A 24,511-nucleotide genomic window follows, 5' to 3' on the forward strand; every position below is an offset into this window, starting at 1 on the left:
TTTACTTGTATGATAATGATATTTAATAATGACGATGATATCGTCACAACCAACTCAGGGCAACCCTTAGGACCCCGGGGTTTTCTAGGCAAGAGGTGAGGAGAAGCAGTTTGCCATTGCCTTCCTCTGTTGACCCCCATCCAAGTACTAACCAAACCCAATCCTATTAACTTTCAAGTCCTCAAAAAATGGGGTTAGTAAGGGCTATTCAAGCTAATGAACAACCCATTTACTTGGATGCGAGTCCACAGAACTCCCCTAGAAGTCTTACATTAAGAATAAGAAGAGTTTGGGTTTATATCCCCCCTTTCTCTCCTATAGGAGACTTAAAGGGGTTTACAATCTCCTTTCCCTCCCCCCTCCCAACAAACACCCTGTGAGGTGGGTGGGGCTGAGAGAGCTCCGAAAAGCTGTGACTAGCCCAAGGTGTCACCCAGCTGGCATGTGTTGGAGTGCACAAGCTAATCCGGTTCACCAGATAAGCCTCCACAGCTCAAGTGGTAGAGCAGGGAATCAAACCCAGTTCTCCAGATTAGAGTGCACCTGCTCTTAATCACTACACCACGCAGGCCCATGCATGATTTTGGTGCTAGGCCTATTGGCATGTATTTAATTTGAAAGATATAATGAGATGTGCCTTGTCATTTATCCCCTGACATGATGCTCCTGCATCATAGACGGAAAGGTTAAGATTATTTCCAAAGGGAAGGAAAAATAGATGCCCTCCCCCACACTCATGTTCACCTGCATGTGGTGTATCCCAGCCTGTTTCTTGTGGATTAGAATCCACCTGCTCTTAACTACTACACCACGCTGGTGAGTAAGGTAGTCTACAGCCCCTGTGCTGCCTGTTTCATGTTTCTGCTCCATGTTTCAGTATCTGGAATTGCTAAGGGAATTACAGAGCAAGGCTATAATCATGAGGACTGGAGGCTTGATGGTTCTTGGAAAAAATGGGGGAGACACAGTGACTGTTTTCGTAAACTTCACTGAAGATTAATCCATGTGGATTCTTATCAAAGCCTGAAATGTCTGGATTACTATTTATGTTCATTTCGATGTGTCTGAATAAACGGAGGAAGGCTGGCCTTCGAAATGCACCCTTCCAGTACCTTCACAGCTAGTTGGATTTGAAGATTATTCTCACACTTAAGATGCACGGCTGGCTGACCTTGGGCCTGTCGCAGTTTCTCAGCCCAATCTATCTCGAGACATTGTTGTGAGGCTAGAACCGAGGGAGATAGAAAGATGCTGTAACCCACTTTGGGTCCCCTCTGGAGGAAAAAATGGGGGAGAGTGGATAATAAGTAAGGACATGGTTCAATTTTAAGCATGCATGGGCCCCACTAAGTGCAGTGGAATTTGGTTGTTGTGGGTTTTCCGGGCTGTATGGTCGTTGGTTGGTAGATCTTGTTCCTAACGTTTTGCCTGCATCTGTGGCTGGCATCTTCAGAGGTGGCTGGCATCTTCAGAAGTGTGTTACACATGTATTGTCAAAGGCTTTCACGGCTGGAATCACTGGGGTGTTGTGTGGTTTCCGGGCTGTATGACCATGTTCTCCTGATGTTTCACCTGCATCTGTAGCTGGCATCTTCAGAGATTCATCTTCAGCTCAAAAACCACACAACACCCCAGTGTGTTACACACTTCTCCCTGTGATACACTTCTAAAGAAGCCAGTGTAGCACACTTCTCTCTGTGACACACCTCTGAAGATGCCAGCCCAGATGCAGGCGAAACATTAGGAACAAGATCTACCAGACCACGGCCACACAGCCCAGAAAACCCACCACAACCAGTTGTATCCGCCAATGAAAGCCTTTGACAATGCAGTGGAATTTGTTTCCCAGCAACTGTGTTTAGGACTCTTAAGATTCCTTTTTGACTCCTTTGATACCTTGCAATGCTGTAAGATTTCTTTGAGACTCCATTGATTTACCTGCAATGTGTATTCATAAGAAGGATATTTGTAGGCATTTATGGGCGCTTGAGAATACCTAGTGAACTCTGCAGCGTAGCCCCCTACAGGCGACAGGAATAACTGCAGGGCTTTGATAAGGAAAGTTTGAGCTTCGAAGGGAGAGAAACTTTCAATCGAGCTGTTTGGAAAGTTGACCCTGGCGGGACCGGGACCTCCAGTTCCCCGCTCTCCAAGGCGACAAGTTCGAATCCCGCTTCTGAATCCGTGGTTGTAAAAGCAAATGGAAAGAGACAGCCTCTCCCTCTTTCTCCACCTTTGCTCAATCTCCCTTCGGGATTTATTGCAGGCATCAAGTCCCCCCCGCTGGAGGAAGGCGAGAAAAAATACCGCCGCTTTGAGACGCGCGGTGAGAAATGGGCAGCCGGCGAGGACGTCGCCTCGGGGGAAGGGGGGGGCGAATGGATGGAGGGGATGTCAACCCAACGGCGCCCCTGGGGAGAAGCAACCTCTCCACCCACCCCTTTCCCTCCCCGGCTGGCCCAAGAGCCCGATCTCGTCCCCCCGCGCCCTTATAAATGCGGCGCCGTCGGGGCGACGGCTGTGGGTGCGCAGCCACTGCGGTGCCCAGGTCTTGCAACTGGCGTGGAGGGATCCGGTTGGGGGTCACTCGCCCGGCTGCTGCAGCCGTCCCAAGGGAGATGTGGGCCCTGGTGGCGGGGCTGTGGCTGGGCTCCCTGCGGGCCACGGGCGGCGTCCAGGGCGCGCCGTGCGAGCCGGTGCGCATCCCCATGTGCCGGCACATGCCGTGGAACCTGACCCGCATGCCCAACCACCTGCACCACAGCACGCAGGAGAACGCCGCGCTGGCCATCGAGCAGTACCAGGAGCTGGTGGAGGCGGCCTGCAGCCCCGTGCTGGGCTTCTTCCTGTGCGCCATGTACGCGCCCATCTGCGCCCTCGACTTCCTCCACGAGCCCGTGCAGCCCTGCCGCTCCCTCTGCCAGCGCGCCCGCGACGCCTGCGAGCCGCTCCTGCGCCGCTACAACCACACCTGGCCCCCCGCCCTCGCCTGCGACCACCTGCCCGTCTACGACCGCGGCGTCTGCATCGCCCCCGAGGCCATCGTCACCGACCTGCCCGAAGGTGAGCAGCCAGCCCGTGGCGTGGGGGGGGGGGCGGGGGGAGGGATCGCCGGGGAAGTCCACCCCGGCGGGGGAAGAAAGGCGCTTGGCCCAGCCGCAGCAGGTAACGCGCATCAGACGCGCCTCGTCCGGGTATGGTTCACACTTTTTCTGCACTCCTGTCTGGTGCTCTGGACTTTGAGCAAGGAGTACAGAAAAAGACGTTATCCGGATGATGCGCGTCTGATGCGCGTTACCTGTTGCGGCTCGGAAAAGCGTCCTTCTTCCCTCCTCCTCCTCCTCCAGTCTCCTCCTCCCGTCTCCTCCTCCTCCTCCTTATTATTATCACTATTATTAAAGCAATAACTTTTTGCCAAGGAATGAGCTAGCAGTTAAGAGCAGGTGGACTTGATCTGGAGAACCGGGTTTGATTCCCCACTCCTCCACTTGAGTGGCGGAGGCTTCTCTGGTGAACCAGATGTGTTTCCGCATTCCTACATTCCTGCTGGGTGACCTTGGGCTAGTCACAGTTCTCTCAGAACTCTCTCAGCCTCACCTACCTCACAAGGTGCCTGTTGTGTGGAGAGGAAGGGAAAGGAGTTTGTAAGCCCCTTTGAGTCTCCTTGAAGGAGAGAAGGGGGGGGGGGGTATAAATCCAAACTCTTTTTTCATCCCTAGCATCTTTTTTTCATCCCCAGTATCCTTACTAAGAAATGGGCCAGAAAATAGGTTTCTTCCTATTCCTTCTGAATGATTGTTCCCTTACAATTTGCTAAGGTCAAATTATGGGTGCGATTTATGGATCAGGAGGAAACAGAGCAGATCATATCATATAAAAGGGTAGCTTGGTTAGTTTTCCATTTGTTTTATCCTGCCTTTGCTGGGATCGTAATGATGTCACTTTTAACTGATTAATATTTTATTTGCCAAATGTGCAAATTTTTGCATTTTCATTTTGTGTGTTGGAAATCTGCTATGAATCCTACCAGCTAAAGCTGTATATGAATAGAGGAAATAAATGAAAACACCCATCTCCTCCCAGATCTCCAGGCTGGAGCTAAAGCTGCAATCCCCTACGCCCATGTTGACATGGGAGTAAATCCCATGGGACTCGATGCTACTATGGCTGTTCAGCTTTGAAAAGGGATCTCTGGAGTCTTCCAAGAGGGATCAGACAGAGGGCACATTCCCACCCACAAACGTAGGGTTAGATCTCCATCATGCACAATCCAACTGTGTTCAGGATGGACAAGCTCTCTCCCCCAAGGCCCTTCCTGATCTAATCCTTCAGGTCTCTTTGTCTTCCCTTGTTCAGAAGATGTGAAGTGGATTGACTTATCAGATGATGTGACGGTTCAAGAGAGACCTCCACCTGTCGAGTGCAAGAACTTCAACCCCGGTGAGCGTGTCTTTCTCCTTTGCCCTGCCGGCCTCCCCAAAACTAATCCCAGCACTAAAGATATCCCCGCTGACCTACCTCTTGTTATTCTCTCCCTTTTACGAAAAAGGTCGATGTAAATGTAGGAAGATCAAGCCAACGCTGGCCACGTACCTAACCAAAAACTACAGCTATGGTAAGTTGAAAAAAAAATCTCTGCATTTTGTCCAAATATTTAGACTCGTCCCTCTCCCTTCCTTGTGTGACCGGGATGGTTTTCATCGCTGTATCGTTTTGCCCCCGTAGACTTCTGTGAACACCATCTCTTTTCCTGATCATAATTTAACCCATTCCTTTACCAACTGGTATCTTGAGGGGAACTGTTTAAAGAAATTTATCCCTGGTTTTTCCCAGTTTCCTTGTACTTTTCCCCGCAACATAACTAGGAAAAATGCATTGATTTTTAGAAGACTGATATTCTCAAGGAGATGAAATTGTTGTTAATTCCAAATAGGTACTTTTTAACATACCATCGTCAAACAACTAATTTGTGGTTTAAACTGTGAAAGCACTAAAATAATTGTTGAATTGAAGACATTAAAGACCACTGTGTGCTTCAAACAAAGCAGCCCCCAATTTTACACATGAAAGAAAAGTTCTTTGGATGCAACTTGGAGAAAGGTAGACAGAAATCCATTTAAAATCCCTGTTTTTTGAAGGTACTTAAATGAAAAATTAGGGCTGTAATACTGTGCACAAGTATTGGGAATAAATCCCATTGTACTCATTAGTAGTACTTCTGAAACATGCACAAAGTGGTTCCAGTGGTTTACTCAGAATTACATCCCAATTCAAATCTTTTTTACATTGATTTTAATGGGTCAAGTTCCAACAGAATGAGGACGCTCCCTGATACATTTGCATGGAATTCTAACTGTGCACCATAGTCTTATACACAGTTACTCAGAAATGTTCCACCGAATTTCATAGAATTTATTGCCAAATGGGTGTCCACCATTCCAATTTACTTTCCCCAGCCCAGACTCTAAGGGCCTTTCCCCACTTTTCCTGCTGCCGCAGTCACTGTGCGCTGCTCTCAGCGCGCGGCATCCCTGGCGCGCGTCCAAGTGTCCCCACGACCCCGCAGAGCGCGGGTCATCAAAAGGCGCCGTTTTCACCAGCACCAGGGATGCCGTGCGCTGAGGGGGCGCGAGAGCAGCAGCGTTGGGGGCGGCTGCGCTGTTGCCGCCCCTGACGTGGGGAGTGCAGTGGGACCCCGCGCTACTTGTGGAGAGTAGCGCGGGGCTTAAGGTAAGTGGGGAAAGGGCCTTTAAGTGGTGGTTCTAGTGTCAGACCCAGATCTGAGAAACTCAGTTTCAAATTCCTACCCTTTTGTGAGGATAAAATGGAGATGAAAAGAATGCTGTGTGTTGCTTTGGGAGAAAGGTGGGGTATATATATGAAGTAAATAAAATAAAATGGATCTATACTGATGTGTAGATATGGTTCAGTAAAGGTGTGACTAATTTGGACTGAAGCCAGCTGACTTGCATCCAAGCAAAGATATCCCATTTTGAGGTGGTAATCTTCTGCGGAAATCACAACAGTAGGTTAGGATCTTCCCTTACCATGTTAAATGCCAAATAATAATTTTATAAATTCCAAAAGATTAAAGTACAAGGTATTTTTTTAGAGAAGTTGACATTGATTTTACTAAGTGCAACCATGTCAAGGAAGGAAGGAGTGTTTTATTGGGTAGCTTTGCTAGAACTTTAGTTTAACTAAAAAACTATATTACAATTATTTTCTTAATTTCCCAGATGTCCATGGGGTAAACATTTGTGCCATATAAATACACAAATATCAACCAGCTTCTTTTTAACCTTTTTATGTGTTTTTATTGGTAGTAATGTTAGCAGTATTTTATTACTCTTTAATTAAACCACATCTAAACCACCCTTTTGACAAAATACAAGAAGTCAAATTGCTTTCCTGCAGGTTTTAAATCTCTGCGGTGGGACCTAGAGGGGATAGGCGTGATAATGGGAAGAGGTGGGAAAGAATATTTTGCAGTCTGTTAGATCAAGGGATTTGATTAAGAGGACTGGATCAAAACTTTATTATTTTTGTATATACACCGTTTTCCAGATGTTTAGTCCCAAAGCAGCTGATGATTAATAAAAATGAGACAATAAATATCTGATATCCTGATCCATCTAAAGAGTTCCAGAAGCATAGGTGAACTTCTTCATACATGACTCATTGGATCAGAATTAAATGGCAGGCAGCAATGTGACACATATCCTGATATGCATCAGAGTACACATCATCCAAGATCAAATCCTCCAAATGTCCACATTGCACTGCTTTTGGTAGGATGCACATCTGAATGTACAGACCCATCCGCATGTCGATACTTGCAAATCCATGGTTGCTTTAAGAGCAACTAGAGAGACTGAGCATAATATAACCACTAAGAAATATAGTATACCAAACAACAATAACAATCTGTCAGAAGTTCTGAGAGAATAATAGAATTATAGAGTTGGAAGAGACCACAGGGCCATCAAATCCAATACCCTGCCGTGCAGGAACACACAATCAAAGCATTCCTAACAGATAGCCATCTAGCCTCTGTTTAAGAAGGCGACTCCACCACATTCCAAGGCAGTGCATTTAAGAAAAGATGCATTTTAACTACCAGTATATTAACATAACAGCACCCAACTGGCAAGATAGTCCTCCTTTGCCCAGCCTCAGATTGCCCCCAAATGTTCTATAAACCAGAATACCGAAAGGGTAGATAATCCCATAATCTAAGAGGACGTTCTCCCTAGCGCTGTGGTGCCCATCATCATGCCCGGTGGTGCCATGGCATGGTCTTTACCAGTGTGTTTCTGGACATCCACTTCCTTCTTCCCCAAAGAAAAAAGCCAAGCATAGCTGCTCTACATCACAGTGAAGCAAGAGGTCAGAATAGCCCAGGGGACAGAAGATTTGTGTCTGCAGAGAGCACCCATTCAGAAATTGCCTCATCAAAAGAACCTCCCACCATTTTCTGTTTGCCCCACTATTAATGGCTGCCATTTTGTGGTGGTATTCATTAGCTGGTTTCCATATATCAAAGTGCCTCCGAGCTCAGCATGGTAGGAGACGCCAGCCCTAGAAAGTGAGCTACGCTGAGAGACTGTTTGGGGCTTCGTTGTGAGTTAATACCCAACATGTGTATCCACCAAGTTACATTGTGTGTTGCAGTTCTTCACGCAAAAGCCAAGAGCCTGGAGAGAGGCAGCTGTAATGAGATCATCACAACTGTCGAAGTGAAAGATGTATTCAAATCTTCAACTCCAGTTCCCCGCTCTCAAGTCCACCTGTACGCCAATTCGTCCTGCCGGTGCCCACCTCTTGCACCAAATCAAGATGTACTCATTATGTGCTATGAGTGGCGCTCAAGGTAAGCGTTAATGCCATAACAAGAAATTGAATCGGACTGAAGAATAGTTTGTCCTCTTTGTTGGCAAACACAATAAGCAAATTCCTTTGTGTGCGTGGTCCACTGAAATGGCTGTGGATGCCCTTGAAGATCAAGGGCTTTGTGGTAAGGCTTTGTCATTCCCATTCTGAGGTCTATGCACTGGCTGCCAGTTGGTTTCCAGGTCCAGCTTAAGGTTCTGATGCTTATCTTGATAGCTTTCATGACTCACTAACATGCTTCTCCTTGCACGTTCTATTGTGGCAGCTTCATTCTTCCCAGCAAGGGCCAAGGACAGTATCCCCTTTGTCTAAGGCCGTTTCCCCACTCACCTTTTGTTGCGCGCTACTCGCTCCAAGTAACGTGGGTTCCAGCGGCACTCCCCACTACCGGAGCGGCAACAACACAGCCGCCCCGATTCTGCCGCCCTCACGACCCCTCAGCGCGCGTCTTTTCTGTTCCTGTTCGGAACAGCGCCTTTTGGGAAACCCCGCGCGACTACCTGCAGTAGGGAGCGTGGCTGCGCGCTCAAAAACACCTGAAGCTTACAAAACCGTTTTGCCTCTGCTTTTTTTTTAAAGTGAGGAAACGGCCTTAGACATATTCTGAGCAATTGTCGCTCGAATTGTTCCCCAGTGTTGCATGGAAGTTCCAAAACACTGTGGAGTATTGAGCCACCGAGGATATCGCCCCCTGCAGGGTGGCCTCTTACCTGTGCAGCACCAATATGATAGCCATGCGGCCGCGTGGCTTAAAGGGAATGTTGTCCTTGTGCCTTTTCTGGGCTGCCCCATGCTTGGGAAACAGCTTCCCCAAAGAGGTCATGGGAGTGTTAATTCCAGCTGGAGAGTCTGTAAAACGTTTGGGGCCAATCTAAAGCTGGGCAAAGGAGGATTACCTTGCTAGCTGGGTGCTGGTACGCTAATGTAGTTTGAATTTATTTTCTGTTTATTGTGCTAATATTTAATTGGTTTTAACTCTTGATTGTATGTGATTTTATTGCATTTCATATTGTTTCTGTCTGCCTTGGGTCCTGAGTGGCAGGAGAGAAAGGCAGACATATAAAATGTTTTGAATAACTATGCTTCCAGAGTGGGGCAGCTCCAAGCATACCTGTCAGACCCAATGTAGCATATGGCATGTGTGTTAGACTTCTGATTGGATGAGTCTAGGTCAGTGATAGCGAACCTTTTCGAGACCGAGTGCCCAAATTGCAACCCAAAACCCTCTTATTTATCGCAAAGTGCCAACACGGCAATTTAACCTGAATACTGAGGTTTTAGTTTAGAAAAAACGGTTGGCTCTGAGACGTGCGTTACTTGGGAGTAAGCTTGGTGGCAGTTGGTGGCTTTGCTTTGAAGCAACCGTGCAACTCTTCCAACGGGTGAATCACGACCCTAGGAGGGTTTACTCAGAAGCAAGCCCCATTGCCAGCAACCAAGCTTATTCCCAGATAAAGGATCGTGCTTTAGTTCTTTGCATGAAAATCAGTGGGGCTTAACAGGGTTACCTACACTGCTTCCCCAAAACTAGGTTTTAGGTTTAATGCTAATAATCGAGCCCAGCTACCCATGCCAGCCTAGATGTGGGGGGGGGGACTTTGTTTGCGCGTGCCCACAGAGAGGGCTCTGAGTGCCACCTCTGGCACCTGTGCCATAGGCTCGCCACCACTGGTCTAGATTGGAATCTCGCCCATTCAGGAAGCTCACTGACTGATTTTGGATCAACCGCTATCTGTCAGCCTGTCACCAGTGAGAGTTGTGAGCTTTTGGGAAGAAGAGTAGGACACACTTTTGATTATTATTAATAATAACATCTGAGAACTTACATGGGTTTGAAAAGGAGACAACGGAATTTGGAGGAGGGATGAGACAGGAGGTAAGCAACATTTTCTGTCTAAGCAAGGGTTAAGGGGAACACAGCTCAGTGGTAGAACCAGTGGTGGGATTCTAATGGTTTAACTACCGGGCCGTGCCCCCTCACTACATGCTCCCCACTGCCCACTTTCCTGGCTGCTGCACACACACGCCCCTTTTGATGTTGGGCTGGGGAGTGGTGAGGGAAGGCAGCAGGTGCGGTTTGGCCTGCGTACCGCCAGGCTGGCTGCCCAGCCACCAATGGGGTCAGACTTCTTTCATCGGTTGGCCGCCTCTGGTGGGGCCCCTTTCTCTGGCATTGGTGGAGAGGCCTGGGTGGGCGGCAGCTGCCAGAGGCCCCCACAGGGAACTGGCCGGCCGCAGATCAGGCCGTGCGCCTGGGTCAGCGGCATGGCCTCTCAGGGTGGCCTTCCTGGGCAAGGGCAGCGGCTGGGAGGCCTGGGCAACCTCCAGCAGGGCTGCGCCCTCCTGCCAGCCTATCGGGCCATGTGCCTCTGGGCTGGCACGCCTTTGGGGGAGGCCTTCTTGCACCCAGCTGCTATGGGGCTCTGAAAGCCCCCTCGCTCCCTCTTACTTGGGAGAGGGAAGGACGGGGCTTTTAGTGCCTTTTAGCAACTGGTTCGCCTGAACCGGTGTGAACCGGTTGAATCCCACTACTGGGTAGAACCCATGCATTTCATTATATGCCATTAAAGGTTTTGTATTTGTATTTGCATTTCATGCAGAAGATTCCTGGTTCAGTCCCAGGCATCTTCAGCTAAAGGATATCAACTCTCAGAAAATATCATTTCCTACCTTAGACCCTGACATGGCACTACTAATTAGAGGGGATAATACTTACCTAGGAGGTCAAGTGGTGAGGGTCAGTATAAAGCAGCCTCATGTGTTTGCGTGGGTGATAATGGAATTGGAACTCGGGGGACATGTCAGAAACATGATCTTGATTAATCTTGTGGTCTTTGTGAGGATGTTGGAGCATCAAAACAAATACCGCTCGGAAGCGGGAAAAGTTTACACAGAGTTCCGTAATTCCAACGTGGAACAAGTTTGCCGATGCTGTTTTTAAAGGTCACTGAGGTTTTCTTTATATACCCTGTGTCAAAGGAATGGGAGAAGTCAGCAAAAAACAGCATATTGTGTTTCCCATCAGCCTCAGCGGTATGTAAACAAGGCTTAAGTTACAGTGGCTTTTAAAAATGTCAGAAGTAACGGTCACTTGCTTGGAAAGTGCTGGAGGAAAGACCACATTCTTGTTCCTCTCGCAGTTTCCACTTGCTTGATTTCATTGAGGGGATGAGAGGCATTTGCAGGCCTTGTCCGGCTCCGCCTTGGATTAGAGAAAGCAGAAGCACTGTGGTGAACTTGAGCCATAGTGGGAAATGCTCCCTAAGAGCCTGTCTGAGTCTGTGTGCAAACCTGTGCTCCTGCCATGACACAGCAACAAGCAGCACAGGAACGTGCTAGAATGGCATCCCCACTTCACCTCACTTCTGGTGGCTGTCCCCTCGTCCCTCCCCTTCTCACATCATGTCTGCAAAAAAGCATAGGAAGAAGAGTCACACCTAAACCTGCCTTTGCCCAAGATCTCCATTTCACACACACCCCTTTCCCTATCTAACTGTCCTATAACACAGTAGAGCAGGGAAGGGGAGAGCCTTTAAAAGCACAAAAGAAGGAGAAAAAGAAGAGTTTGGATTTATGCCCCCTTTAAGGAGACTCAAGGTGGCTTACAAGCTCCTTTCCCTTTCCCCCTTACAACAGACACCTTGTGAGGTAGGTGGGGCTGAGAGAGTTCCGAAGAACTGTGACTAGCCCAAGGTCACCCTGCAGGAATGTAGTAGTGCGGAAACACATCTGGTTCACCAGATAAGTCTCTGCCACTCAGGTGGCAGAGTGGGGAATCGAACCCAGTTCTCCAGATTAGAATCCACCTGCTCTTAACCCCTACACCACCCTGGAGGGGTGGAAGGGATGCCAGCCTCCAGGTGGGACCTGGGGATCCCCTAGTATTACAGTTCATCTCTATGTTATACCAATTGAATTGGAAGAAATAATCGTTCTAAATCGGGACTTCAGATGCTAATTTCAGCAAATAAAAAAAAGATTTATTGAAAAGTGGCAATCGGACAGTTGACATCTTCAGCCTACCTATGAAATCCTTTGAAGTCACCTCACGTGACTCAGAAAGAGGTATCCCTCGGTCATTTCTGCTGAGAACCTGTCTGTCTTATCAGAAAAGTAGGTGTACTGAGATCGTGTGCCCACCGTAACCTGGAAGCCTTGAATGACGTCACTGCAAAAGTAGGCGTAGATCTAGATTTCTGTAGGTCAAAACGCCTTCACAGGCAGCATCTTTTTCAAGGCCACGGCAGATTCTCAGTCGTAGGTTTTATAATAAAGAAACCTCAGACGGATTAGATATAATACTTTCTAAACTAACCTAAACTGTGGTTTAACTTTCTTAAATCTACGATCTTACCTAAGACTTATCAAATAATACTTAAAGCTGATATAGGCTTATTAATTTCTAATGGTACATTTCCCTTCTGCCGTATCATCCAGACTATAGAGATCAATTCCTTTGGAGACAGTGGATGCTTTGTTTGGAGGGTGGATTCTATGTCATTGTACCTAGAAAGGTCTCTGGGCCTTTCCCCACTTACCTTCTGCCCCGCGCTACTGTAGGCAGAAGGGTCCCTGCTGGCCACTCCCTCAGGCAAGAAGTGCTGGGTCCCCACCTCACTACAAGGGGCTGGGAACAATGCAGTTCCTCAGTCAGTCTTCCCAGCCTGAACTGCAATTTCTCTCAGCTTCGTCATTCTTCTTCCAAAAGGCTTCCAAACAGAGCAGGAACGTAGGTAAGTGCAGGAAGGGCCTTGCAAGAGTCACGGGCCTGGGGGAAAGCCTGGGCCACACCAGAATCATCCATCGCCTGTAGAGCACGGGTCAAAGCCTGGGCACACCAGAACGACGCTTTGAGAGCAGCGAGGCATACTGGGCGGGCGCGGGAAAGGTCTCTGTCCTCCCCAGGCTCCAAACCCAAAACTGCAGGAGTTTTCCAGCCCCACCTACCTTACAAGGTGTCTGTTGTGGGGAGAGGAAGGGAAAGGAGTTTGTAAGCTGCTTTGAGACTTTTTATCATTGAGGAAAAGCAGGCTATAAATCCAAACTCTTCATCATCATCATTTTATCCTCACAACCACCCTATGAAGTAGGTTAGGCTGAAAGTTCACCCAGCAAGCTTCCATAGCATGAGTGGGGACTTGAACCTTGGTTTCCCAGATCTTATACCTGAATCGCTGCAATATGGTGGTTTTCTTATAGTGGCGCTTGTCTGCTTTGGAAATTATTGGTATCTTCTGTTCCTCTGTCTTTGACTCCTTAATTGAAATTTCAGGTTGATGCTTCTGGATGGATGTTCAGTTGAAAAATGGAAGGACCCCTTGAGCAAAAGATTCAAGGTAAGAACACTCACATTATACTTCCCTTCTTCCAGAACAGGGTGTATTCCTCATATTTGCCTCTTCGGTTCAGCTCCGCTCAAAGGATCTGCTGATGGGCTACAGTCAGGGTTGAAAGCAGACAGAAACAGTGGGGTGCTGTGTGGTTTCTGGGCTGTATGGCTATCTTCTAGCAGCATTCTCTCCTGACGTTTCGCCTGCATCTGTGGCTGGCATCTTCAGAGGATCTGAGAGAGTCAGGAGAGAATGCTGCTAGAACACGGCCATACAGCCCGGAAACCACACAGCACCCCAGTGACTCCGGCCGTGAAAGCCTTCAACAATACATGAGACAGAAACAGATGCTGGATACCCCACGGTGGTGGGGCAGGATATAAATTTCCAGCAAAACCCTCAGGCACATTCATCACTGAGTGCCAGAAATTTTTAAAAATCCATTATGGTAGTTTCCAAAAAACACGTAACCTTTTTCATCCTTGGATACAACATGTGCTGTGGCTGTTGAATTAACTACATGTGTAAAAAGAAGCCATATTCAGAAGCACATGAACTCAGCCCAGTCTGTATGCATACAAGCCACTGTTCTAGGAATACAAGACTCCGGTTTTCCCCTTGAGCCACAGGATTTCAGAGGGAAGGATTGCAAAGACCACTTCCTTGGCATGCTTTTCACAGTCGCTACCAAAGTGTTCCAGGGGATTTTTCTCTCTCTCCCGCTCCACTGTTTTATGTTGCTGGAAATTCCCACTGAAACATCTTTGGTTGAGCTTTGCCACAGAAACCAATTTTGCTGCTCACAAAGAGTTTGGCTTTTAGAAGTTGCTGGATTGCCTTCTGCATATGCCCTGCCAATTTCCCCCTTAGACTGAATATCGACATCTGATATATATATATATATATTTTAGAATGGAAGTTTGTGACACGGTTTAAAATTCATGATGGTGTAAGCTGGGAACAACTTCGTTGCTAAGCCCACGCTATGATGTACACATGTACAGTGGTCAGAATGCGGATTCCTTGTGAGGGGAGGTCCCGGAGTGTTATTGGTGTTGTCAAAATTTTATTTCTCCCTTCCCACTCAAAGAGGTGCAAGCTGTTCTCTCATCGGGAGTCTGTGCATCTAATTGCATGAAGCTTCCGTGTGATGCTTATTACATGTAAACTGTTCCTAAGGTGTTCTTTGCTTTTGATGTGGTAATTATATCTTCTTTCAGGATATAAGCTTCAACACAGGGAAAGCTTGTAAGCCAGTCTGCTTTGTAAAGCTCAAGAGGCAAATATTGAAAAATTAAAAAGGTTGCAGCATAACTTTGAGATGCATTTTAATAGGGAGAGAAACCATTCTGTCTGTCTGTCTGTACACACACACACACACACGCACGCACGCACGCACAGGTTTACTGGTTCCATGTGTGTTGAGCATGGTTTTAGACTCAACTTTTATACTATTGGCTCTGCCCCCAAGCTCTACCTGACCAGCGTGGAGATGGGGTCGGGTTGAACCTGACTGGCCCCATTTATATTCTCCACGGGGGGATTGGGCATGGGACAAGTCCCTTTCGCTGGCATGCAACTGAGGTGCAGCTGTGGAGGGAGCGGTGCCCAGGGTAAGCTCCGGGCACCATTTTATTATGCTACGCCCCTGTTTTCTAGGTCTCCTGTTGTAGCCTGTCTTCTTGTGTCCCTGATGCCATTTGGCAGTGCACTGAGCGAAAAATGAGAGGGAACAGTCAACCTGCTGATGGTGCAGTGTCCCTTCCAGAACAAACCTGGAAATGATACAAGTGCGTTGACGTGACTTTATAGGATCTCCTCTCCCAAGGTTCTTTGCTTAAACACTAGTTTTGATCCTAAAGCATCATACTGAAATGGTGAAGTCATTTCCTGTTTTGCACTGGAAGTGACGTGGTGCACTGGTGTAATGCCCATTGGGCAAGGTGGGCAGCTGCCCAGGGCATCACCTTGTGGGGGGCATCAAAATGCTGGGTTCGTTTTTGGGTATTTTAGTGGTTTTCCATTTGTGGCCTGCAGGGGGTGCAGTTTTTAGGCTAGCGGCACCAAAATTTCAGCGTATCATCAGGAGACTGTCTTTATGCTACCCCCCAAGTTTGGTGAGGTTTGGTTGAGGGAGTCCAAAGTTATGGACTCCCAAAGGGGGTGCCCCTATCCCCCATTGTTTCCAATGGGAGCTAATAGGAGATTGGGGGCTACAGTTTTGAGGGTCCATAACTTTGGCCCCCCTGAACCAAATTGCACCCAAACTTGGGGGGGGGTATCATTAGGGCAGTCTCCCCTGGATGAGACCCTGAAAGCTTTGAGACTCGTGCTCTTCAGAAATGTGCCCCTACAGCCTGCAACCCCCATTGGACAGCAATTGCAGAAAACTCAATGCAGAACAAAGATTCTTGGGCAAATTTCTAGATGTTCCTGCAGGTGCATTTTGATGGATGTATCGGCACCAAAATTTCAGGATATCATCTGGAGATGATGGCACCCCCCAAGTTTGATGCAGTTTGGTTTAGGGGGCCAAAGTTATGGACCCTCAAAACTGTAGCCCCCATCTCCTATTAGCTCCCATTGAAACAATGGGGGGATGGGGCACCCCCTTTGGGAGTCCATAACTTTGGACTCCCTGAACCAAACCTCACCAAACTTGGGGAGTAGCATAAGGACAGTCTCCTGATGATATGCTGAAATTTTGGTGCTGATATGTCTAGAAATGCACCCCCTGCAGGCACCAATGCCCTGGTGCAGAAAGAAATTTGGTCGTGGTGGAGTGGCCGCCCATGGGGGGGGGGGGGCATCCAACTCAGGTTTTGCCCAGGGCTACAGTTTGCCCAGGGCTGCCTCGTTACGCCCCTGACGTGGTGCCACTGGTGTAACTTCATTTCCTCCATCCTTATTCCCAACTCTGTTCCACCACTTCCCAGGTTGTGGCTGGCAACGTTATGCTCTGGTCCTCAGGAAAGATGTTTTAGATTGACTAGGGACTCTGCGTGATATTGCGGTTAAGAGCAGCAGGGTCTGATCTGAAGAATCCATTTCCCTCTCTGACTTACGGCAACTCCATATGGTTTTCAAGGCAGGAGACGTTCAGAGATGGTTTGTCATTGCCCGCTTCTGCATGGGCTGAGAGAGTTCTGAGAGAACTATATCTGGCCCAAGGTCAACCAACAGTTTTCATGTGGAGGAGTGAGAAATTGAACCTGGATCTCCAGATTAGAGTCTGTAGCTCTGAACCACTATACCACTCTGGCTAGGAAACCCAAAATGGCGAAGATTCCATGAAGTAATATCACTACATCTTAGTATTTTTTTAAAAATTGTCTTATTTATTCCCATTTTTTAAAAATTTTCATATTCTTTCTGAAACCTTGGGAATTACCCTAGATTTTAAGAAACTGATACATTAGCCCTGGATAGCCCTGATAGCAACATTTGCCTTTTGGAGATATGATGGCTCCAATTTTATGAATAATCTTCTGGTAATTATACGAGGACTTTTATTGTTATCTGATTGCTTCAGGTTTTACTTGATTGTTCCCCGGGGGAAGCGTCCACTAAGAATCGCCGTATATAAATCTATTAAATAAATAATAATAAAAATAAATGTATTCTGCGACTTCATGCAAATAGGTGGGTATGTGGAAGGTAGAACATTGTGTGGAGAGAGGTCCACACCTCTGAGATAATTAGAAGAAGAAGAAGAAGAAGAAGAGGAAGAAGAGGAAGAAGTCCACCACCACTTTTCACCACTTCCACCACCACACCACCACTGGCCTACCACCACCACTTTTACCACCACTTCACTAATTTCTCACTACTCAATTACCACTACTAATTACTCATCACTCTCACTCACTACTCTACTGCCTCACTACTCTCACTCACCACTACTCACTACTCATACCACTACCACTACTCACTACCACTACTCAATACTACTACTACTACTAATTTCACCACCACTACTCTTTCACCACCACTACTACTCACTACTCACTACCACTCACTCTTACCAATTACTACTCACTACTACTCACTCAATTACTACCTCACTCACTACTACTACTAATGCATTTCACTACTACTCACCACTCACTACTCTCACTACCTCACTCACCTCACTCACCACTCACTTTCACTCACCACTACTCACTACCACTACTACCTCACCACCACCACCAATTACCACCACCACCACTACTCACCACCACTCCTCAAATTCTCAATTTCACCACTACTTCAATTCACCACCACCACTACTACTCAACACCACTCACCTCAATTTCACCCCACCCCCACCACCACTACCACCACTACCACCCCCACCACCACTACCACCACCACCACCACACCTCACCTTACCTCTCACTCACCACCACCCACTTCACCTTCACCCACTTCACCACCACCCACTTCACCTTCACCCACTTCACCACCACCCACTTCACCTTCACCCACTTCACCACCACCCACTTCACCACCACCCACTTCACCACCACCCACTCACCTCACCTCAATTCCCACACCACCCCACCACCAAAAAAAAAAAAAAAAAAAAAAAAAGCCGTAAATGTAAAAAAAAAAAAATAACTTTAATAAAAAAAAAAAAAAAATATAAAAAAAAAAAAAAAAAAAAAAAAAAAAAAAAAAAAAAAAAAAAAAAAAAAAAAAAAAGAAAAAAAAAAAAAAAAAAAAAAAAAAAAAAAAAAAAAAAAAAAAAAAAAAAAAAAAAAAAAAAAAAAAAAAAAAAAAAAAAAAAAAAAAAAAAAAAAAAATTTTTTTTTTTTTCTTTTTTTTTCTTTTTTTTTCTTTTTATTTTTGTTTTCAATTTTTTTTTTTCTTTCTTTTTTTTTTTTTTTTTTTTTTTTTTTTTTTTTTTTTTTTTACTTTTTACTAATTACTACACTTACTACTACTCACTACTACTACTACTACTAATTTCACTACTACTACTACTACTACTACTTTCTACTTACTACTTACTACTACTACTACTACTTACTACTACTACCACTACTACTACTACTCACTACTACTACTAATTCACCACTACTACTGTTTTACTAATTACTTCACTACTACTACTACTACCATTTTACTACTACTTCACTTTCTTACTACTACTACTATTTTACTACTACTTACTACTTACTACTTATTTTACTACTTCAATTACTTACTACTAATTACTTACTTTTACTACTTACTTAACACTTCATTTACTACTACTAATTAATTTCAATTACTACTAATTACTACTCACTACTACTTACTACTTACTTCACTTACTACTCACTACTACTTCTCACTTTCATTTACTACTAATTACTTTTCACTAATTTTACCATTTTAACACTACTCATTTTACTACCACTTTTCACCACTTAATTACCATCAATTAATTACTTTACCATTTCAATTTACTACTACTACTACTAACATTACTACTACCTACTTACTACCATGCATTTACTACCATACTTACCACTACCACCAATTTCTCACTACTAATGCCTACTTTCACTTTCACTACTAACACTTAATGCCTTGGTTTTACTTTTACCACTACTACTACTTACTACTACTCACTACTACTTCAATCACTACTACTCACTACTACTAATACTACTACTAATTACTAATTACCACCACTACCACTTCAATTACCACACTTAATTAACACTACTCACTTCAATTTTGCCTAATTTACTACTACCTAATTTCATTTTACTCTCATTTTACCACTTACTACCACTACTAATTACCACCACTCACTACCACTCACTAATTAATTACTCTCTACTAATTACTCACTTCAATTAATACCTTTATTTCAGCCACTACCACTTCACTACTCACTCACCACCAATTACCAATTTCACTTTGCCTACCACTAATTACCACCACTACTCACTCATCACCATTTCACCACTACCTACTACCACACTACTTACCACCACCTGTAAATTTCTCAATTTCTCACCTCACCTCTCAATTTCAAATTCTCACCTTTCAATTTCTCAATCACCACTCACTAATACTACTCACTACTTACCACTTACTACTACCACTTACTAATTACTACCACTACTCACTTACTTAATTACTACTCACTACTTCATACTTACCACTGTACTCATACTACTACTTCACTACTACTCACTACTCACTACTACTACTCAATGCCTCACTACTCACTACTTTTACCACCACTTACTCACTACCTACTCACCACTACTAATTACTCACTCACTACTTTCACTGCCCCACTACCACTACCACTACCACCACTACCACCACCACCACATCACTACCACCACACCACCACCACACCACCACCATCACCACCACCAGCTTCACCACCAGCTTCACCACCACCAGCCCGACCACCACCAGCTTCACCACCACCAGCCCGACCACCACCAGCTTCACCACCACCTTCACCACCACCACCACCACCACCACTTCATCTCACTTCACCACCACCACCACCACCACCACCACTACCACCACACCACCACCACACCACCACCACCACCACACCACCACCACCACCACACCACCACCACCACACCACCACCACCACCACCACCACCACCACACCACCACCACCCCACCACCACCACCACCACCACCACCAACCACCACCACCACCACCACCAACCACCACCACCCACCACCACCACCACCACCACCCACCACCACCACCACCACCAACCACCACCACCACCAACCACCACCACCACCACCACCACCACCACCACACCACCACCACCACCCCCACCACCACCACCACCACCACCACCACCACCACCACTACCACCACCACCACCACCACCACCACCACCACCACCACCACCACCACCCCCACCACCCCCACCACCACCACCACCACCACCACCACCACCACCACCCCCACCACCACCACCACCACCACCACCACCACCACCACCACCACCACCACCACCACCACCACCACCACCACCACCACCACCACCACCACCACTACCACCACCACCACCACCACCACCACCACCACCACCACCACCACCACCACCACCACCACCACCACCACCACCACCACCACCACCACCACCATCACCACCACCACCACCACCACCACCACCACCACCACCACCACCACCACCACCACCACTACCACCACCACCACCCCCACCACCACCACCACCACCACCACCACCACCACTACCACCACCACCACCACCACCACCACTACCACCACCACTACCACCACCACCACTACTACCACCACTACCACAACCACCCCCACCACTAACACTACTCATTACCAAGGAGAGGAGGAGGAGAGGAGGAGGAGGAGGAGGAGGAGGAGAGGAGAGGAGGAGGAGGAGGAGAGGAGGAGGAGGAGGAGGAGGAGAGGAGGAGGAGGAGAGGAGGAGGAGGAGGAGGAGGAGGAGGAGGAGGAGGAGGAGAGGAGGAGGAGGAGGAGGAGGAGGAGGAGGAGATTCCCCAGATAAGCCTCCACAGCCCAGGCGGCAGAGCAGGGAATCAAACCCGATTCCTCCAGATTAGAATGCACCTGCTCTTAACCACTACGGCACTGCTGCTCACATTACTATGCATACCTCCTCCACCAGCTGAATGTATGAACCATGGAAGAATTGATCTGTATGAAAGATTCCTCTCTCACACTCATATGTTTACTTGTTTAAAATTGTTTTTCTAGAGGTGGGAGCAGCGACTCCAGGAACTCAAGTTACGAGCAGCCCATAACAAAAACCAAAATGCGAGAAGCTTCAGTCGCAGCGGGGCACAGAAACAAAACTCCAAGAACACCAACCCGGTGCTTAGCGGCCCTAAGAAGATCAATCAACCGAGACGTGACCGGAAAGAAGTCAATATCAAAAGAATATAAATTCCCAATTCTTCTGAGGAAAAGATTCGCTTGCATGACAAAGGTTCCATCGGCCTGAAAGGTGTTAATCAGTGTTCCCCGAACTCACAAACATTTGCAGCAATGTCCCAGACAGCCATTATTTGCTGCCATTTGCTTTTTACAGGACTGCCTTTTCCTGCTAAACAACAGATATAGGTGTTGTGGCCACATCTGATTGATCAATGAAAGTCAGTTGATTAGGTTAAACATGGTTAAGCATGGTTAAACAGCAAATACGTTGTGTGATTTGGAAATGTGGTTGAAAAATAGGAGGCAGACATGTTTCTGTTGCCATTTCAGCAGATCTGAAATGTACCATGAGGTTATTTGTGCCTGTGTTTGAGGTCCACCTGGATTTCTTCTGGAGTAACCAATAAACATCTGGATCTGTTATGCTGTTCAAACATGAATTTGGCAGGAATTGGTGAACATACCAAGGCTGGTTTTACACATGTGCTCCAGATGTGGCAGCCGCTGTTGTTTCCCTTGTGATGAGACGTACTGTGCAGAGAGGGCACACATCAAAATACAGTATCTAATTTTGGGTTCCTCTGTCTCTAGTGCTGTTTTGTAGAAGTATTGTCAGTGTGAGATTTCTTCGCACCCTCTGCTCAGGGCAGGTGGTGTATATGTGTATGTATGCCAAAATGGTGGCTGTTTTGTTAAGAGCCCCACAAATGTTCCTAAAGACATGAGTCTTTGATCAGCATGTGTTTGTATAGCAAAAATAATCCAAATCCCTTCCTCATCCTCTACTTTAGGCCAGCTTTTTCATCAATGTTAATTGTTGCATGTAAAATTTTCACAACGTTAATTGCTGCATATAAAATTTTTAGAGTACTCTAAAAACAAATTATAAGCTTAGAAATTATACTTTTGGACTTGTCACTCGTAGATTTCTTATGAATAGAGGTTCTTTTCAAACATGGAATGAAATTATTTCAGCCTTTGAACTGGAAGCATGGTTAAACAGTAGGCTCGCTGTGTGATTTGGAAATGTTGTTGAAAGACAGGAGGCAGCCATTTCAACGCATCTGAAATGTACCAACATGAGGCTATTTATGCCTGTATTAGAGGTCCATGGAGGGAACCCATTAACAAGCATAGCCTAAGAAGTGCATGGACTGAAACTCTACACTGAGATGGATGGGGAACTTTTGAAGGAGAGGAGCATCAATTCTCTTGTGCCCATAAACTATCTATTGACAGGGGTGTACTCCCACTGGGACATGTGATGTCACATGTCCCCGGGTGCATGCCATCTAATCACGTGGGGGGCGCCGGCCGGGTCCTTACACCTGACCTCTTCTGCAGCCTGGGTCCCGGTGGCTCCCTCTGTGCCCAGGTCACGCTCACGGCTTTGGGCAGTAGACCTGGTCACCGTCACCAGCTTCAGGTGGCAGACTTGGGTACCTTACCGGGTTTCGGGTGGTAGACTTGGGCACCTCGCCGGCTTTCCGGTGGTGGACCTGGGCGCCATTGCCAACCTGGCGCTCCTCCAAGAGATTGGTAGACGGCTCAATCTCTCTCCCCCACCCCGATATCTAGGGAAAATGGAGCCAGGATGGTGGTGGAAACTCAGATTTTGCCCCGGGCTCCATTTTCCTAAATGTCTCTGTCTCTTGATCAAGGCAATTGTCTAAAATATAGAGAAAGAGGTAGGAAGACATGCAAGTGCAGTTGGGCTTTTTGCTTTCTTTTCTCCTCCTCTCCCATACTCCTGCCATTTTCCCTGGACTGTATCAGAAGCTGCCATTGAAACCTCCCCAACACTCTTGAAGTAGCAGGTTTTGGCTGCTCCTGCTTATTCCCAGTATCCTTCTTACTACAAACACTGCCTACTGTGCAATGATGTGTGCTTGGGTTCTGTGGTTCCCACTTCTTGCAGTTGTGTCCAATTATGCATGCTCTTTTCTAGGGTTGCAGTTACTCGGTTTATCTAAGTTCCACTAGTTCTTCTTTAAGGGCACAATGCAGATATATACATATGAGAGATCATATGTGTTGGCTGGATGTTTATACTTTGCAGCTAAGGGCTGTGTCCCTTTTTCCTCTCTCCCTGGTATGATTTACAGATGGAATGTACTTTTTTTAAAAAAAGTTTTGGTACTTCGTTGTTTTTTCAATGAAACTGCTTGAGGGGGAGGGACCATAGCAGTCAGCCAATCAGCATTTTGCACAGCCAGCTGTCAGCCAATCAGTGCTGTCTAAGCCAATTCCTCTACAAAGCACAGTTTCCCCAGCGCTTGACCTTTGTGCAGATTTATGAAGTAAACACTCCTATTGTGTATCAGTTTCTGTCTTTGAAGATGTCGTGTGCATCTTAAGTAATAATGCAGAGAAATGTACAATTGCCAACTTAACAAGACACTGCTATTATAACAAATATTGTAGATTTGGTATTCCTCTTTCACAGTGGGCTAACTGAAACTTCTTCAGATGTATAAGGCTGCTAGGTGTGTTTTATTTCTGTGAAAATAAAATATTATTTGCTGCTTTGAATTGAGAGGAAAACGAGAATGCTTTCCAGCCTAGATTTTGCACCTTTCAATTATAATGTGTCAGCATTAACATTCTACTATTTGAAATAATAAATGGTAATCCCCCAGACTATTATGTTTTTATTGAGCATCTCTTGTGAAATACCATTTTAACAATGGAACCAATTTTTGTTCAGCAAAAATAGTGTAGTTTAAGATTGTATCTTAACATTACTGTTTCCCCTTTATTCAAGTGTTCTGTTACATTCCTAAAACCTTTCATTTACTTTTTCAACAGAAACGACAGTGTAGTGTAGTGGTTAGGATGTTGAACTAGGAACCGGGGATATCCAGGTTTGAATCATCACTGCTATGGAAGTTCACTGGGTAGTCTTGGGCCAGTCACAATCTCTCCGCTTCAGCTACCTCACAAGGTTGTTGTGGATATAAAATAGAGAATGATATAAATTGCTTTGGGTCCCCTTTGGAAAGGCAGCATATAAATGAAGTAAATAAGTAAAATCAATGTAATTCCTGCAAGGCATGAATATGTGTCATTATAAAATTAGCAAAAAGTTGAATTTATGTGTCAGTGGTGGAACTAACTACTCCAGAAGCGGACAGCAGGTCTTTTTGATGTCCATGTCTAAGTTTTCTCACACATTCTCAGATCATCCCCACTACCTTTCCATATGACTGGTCACCTCTCCTCAGAACCTGTAGGAAAGCATGTCTCCTTTGAGTGGCGGCTTCTCCCAGAAACCTTGGTCATCTCTTTCCTAAGAGTGCAATCCAAAGGGAGTGGGGGAGCCTTGGAAACGATGCAGGATTTTGCTGACACAGGGGCCCACTCTGCCTGCAAAAGGGGCGGACATGCT

At 46.3% G+C, this 24,511-nt stretch overlaps 2 protein-coding genes across 2 annotated transcripts in view; one reads left to right on the plus strand and one right to left on the minus strand.

Moving 5' to 3' along the window:
- Positions 1–2,573: 2,573 nt before the first annotated feature.
- SFRP4 (secreted frizzled related protein 4) lies at positions 2,574–23,763 on the plus strand. Its single transcript, XM_048510284.1, has 6 exons — positions 2,574–3,063; positions 4,357–4,440; positions 4,550–4,615; positions 7,675–7,873; positions 13,166–13,229; positions 20,944–23,763. The coding sequence occupies exons 1-6, from the start codon at positions 2,619–2,621 to the stop codon at positions 21,130–21,132; spliced, it is 1,047 nt and encodes a 348-aa protein (XP_048366241.1). The 5' UTR covers positions 2,574–2,618; the 3' UTR covers positions 21,133–23,763.
- The window catches only part of NME8 (NME/NM23 family member 8), a 34,450-nt gene continuing 32,444 nt past the window's right edge, over positions 22,506–24,511 (minus strand). Inside the window, exon 12 of the mRNA XM_048510458.1 lies at positions 22,506–22,697. Coding sequence (XP_048366415.1) covers positions 22,506–22,697 — 192 coding nt within the window. The remainder of the gene's footprint in view (positions 22,698–24,511) is intronic.

This window comes from Sphaerodactylus townsendi, linkage group LG11 (assembly GCF_021028975.2).
Source record: "Sphaerodactylus townsendi isolate TG3544 linkage group LG11, MPM_Stown_v2.3, whole genome shotgun sequence".
Taxonomy (NCBI): domain Eukaryota; kingdom Metazoa; phylum Chordata; class Lepidosauria; order Squamata; family Sphaerodactylidae; genus Sphaerodactylus; species Sphaerodactylus townsendi.

Excerpts from the sequence above, each read along its gene's own strand:
- SFRP4 (XM_048510284.1), top strand. The coding sequence starts at position 2,619 with ATGTGGGCCCTGGTGGCGGGGCTGTGGCTGGGCTCCCTGCGGGCCACG. Across the intron at positions 4,616-7,674 it reads AACCAAAAACTACAGCTATG|TTCTTCACGCAAAAGCCAAG; the intron begins GTAAGTTGAAAA and ends TGTGTGTTGCAG. Across the intron at positions 13,230-20,943 it reads CCTTGAGCAAAAGATTCAAG|AGGTGGGAGCAGCGACTCCA; the intron begins GTAAGAACACTC and ends TTGTTTTTCTAG.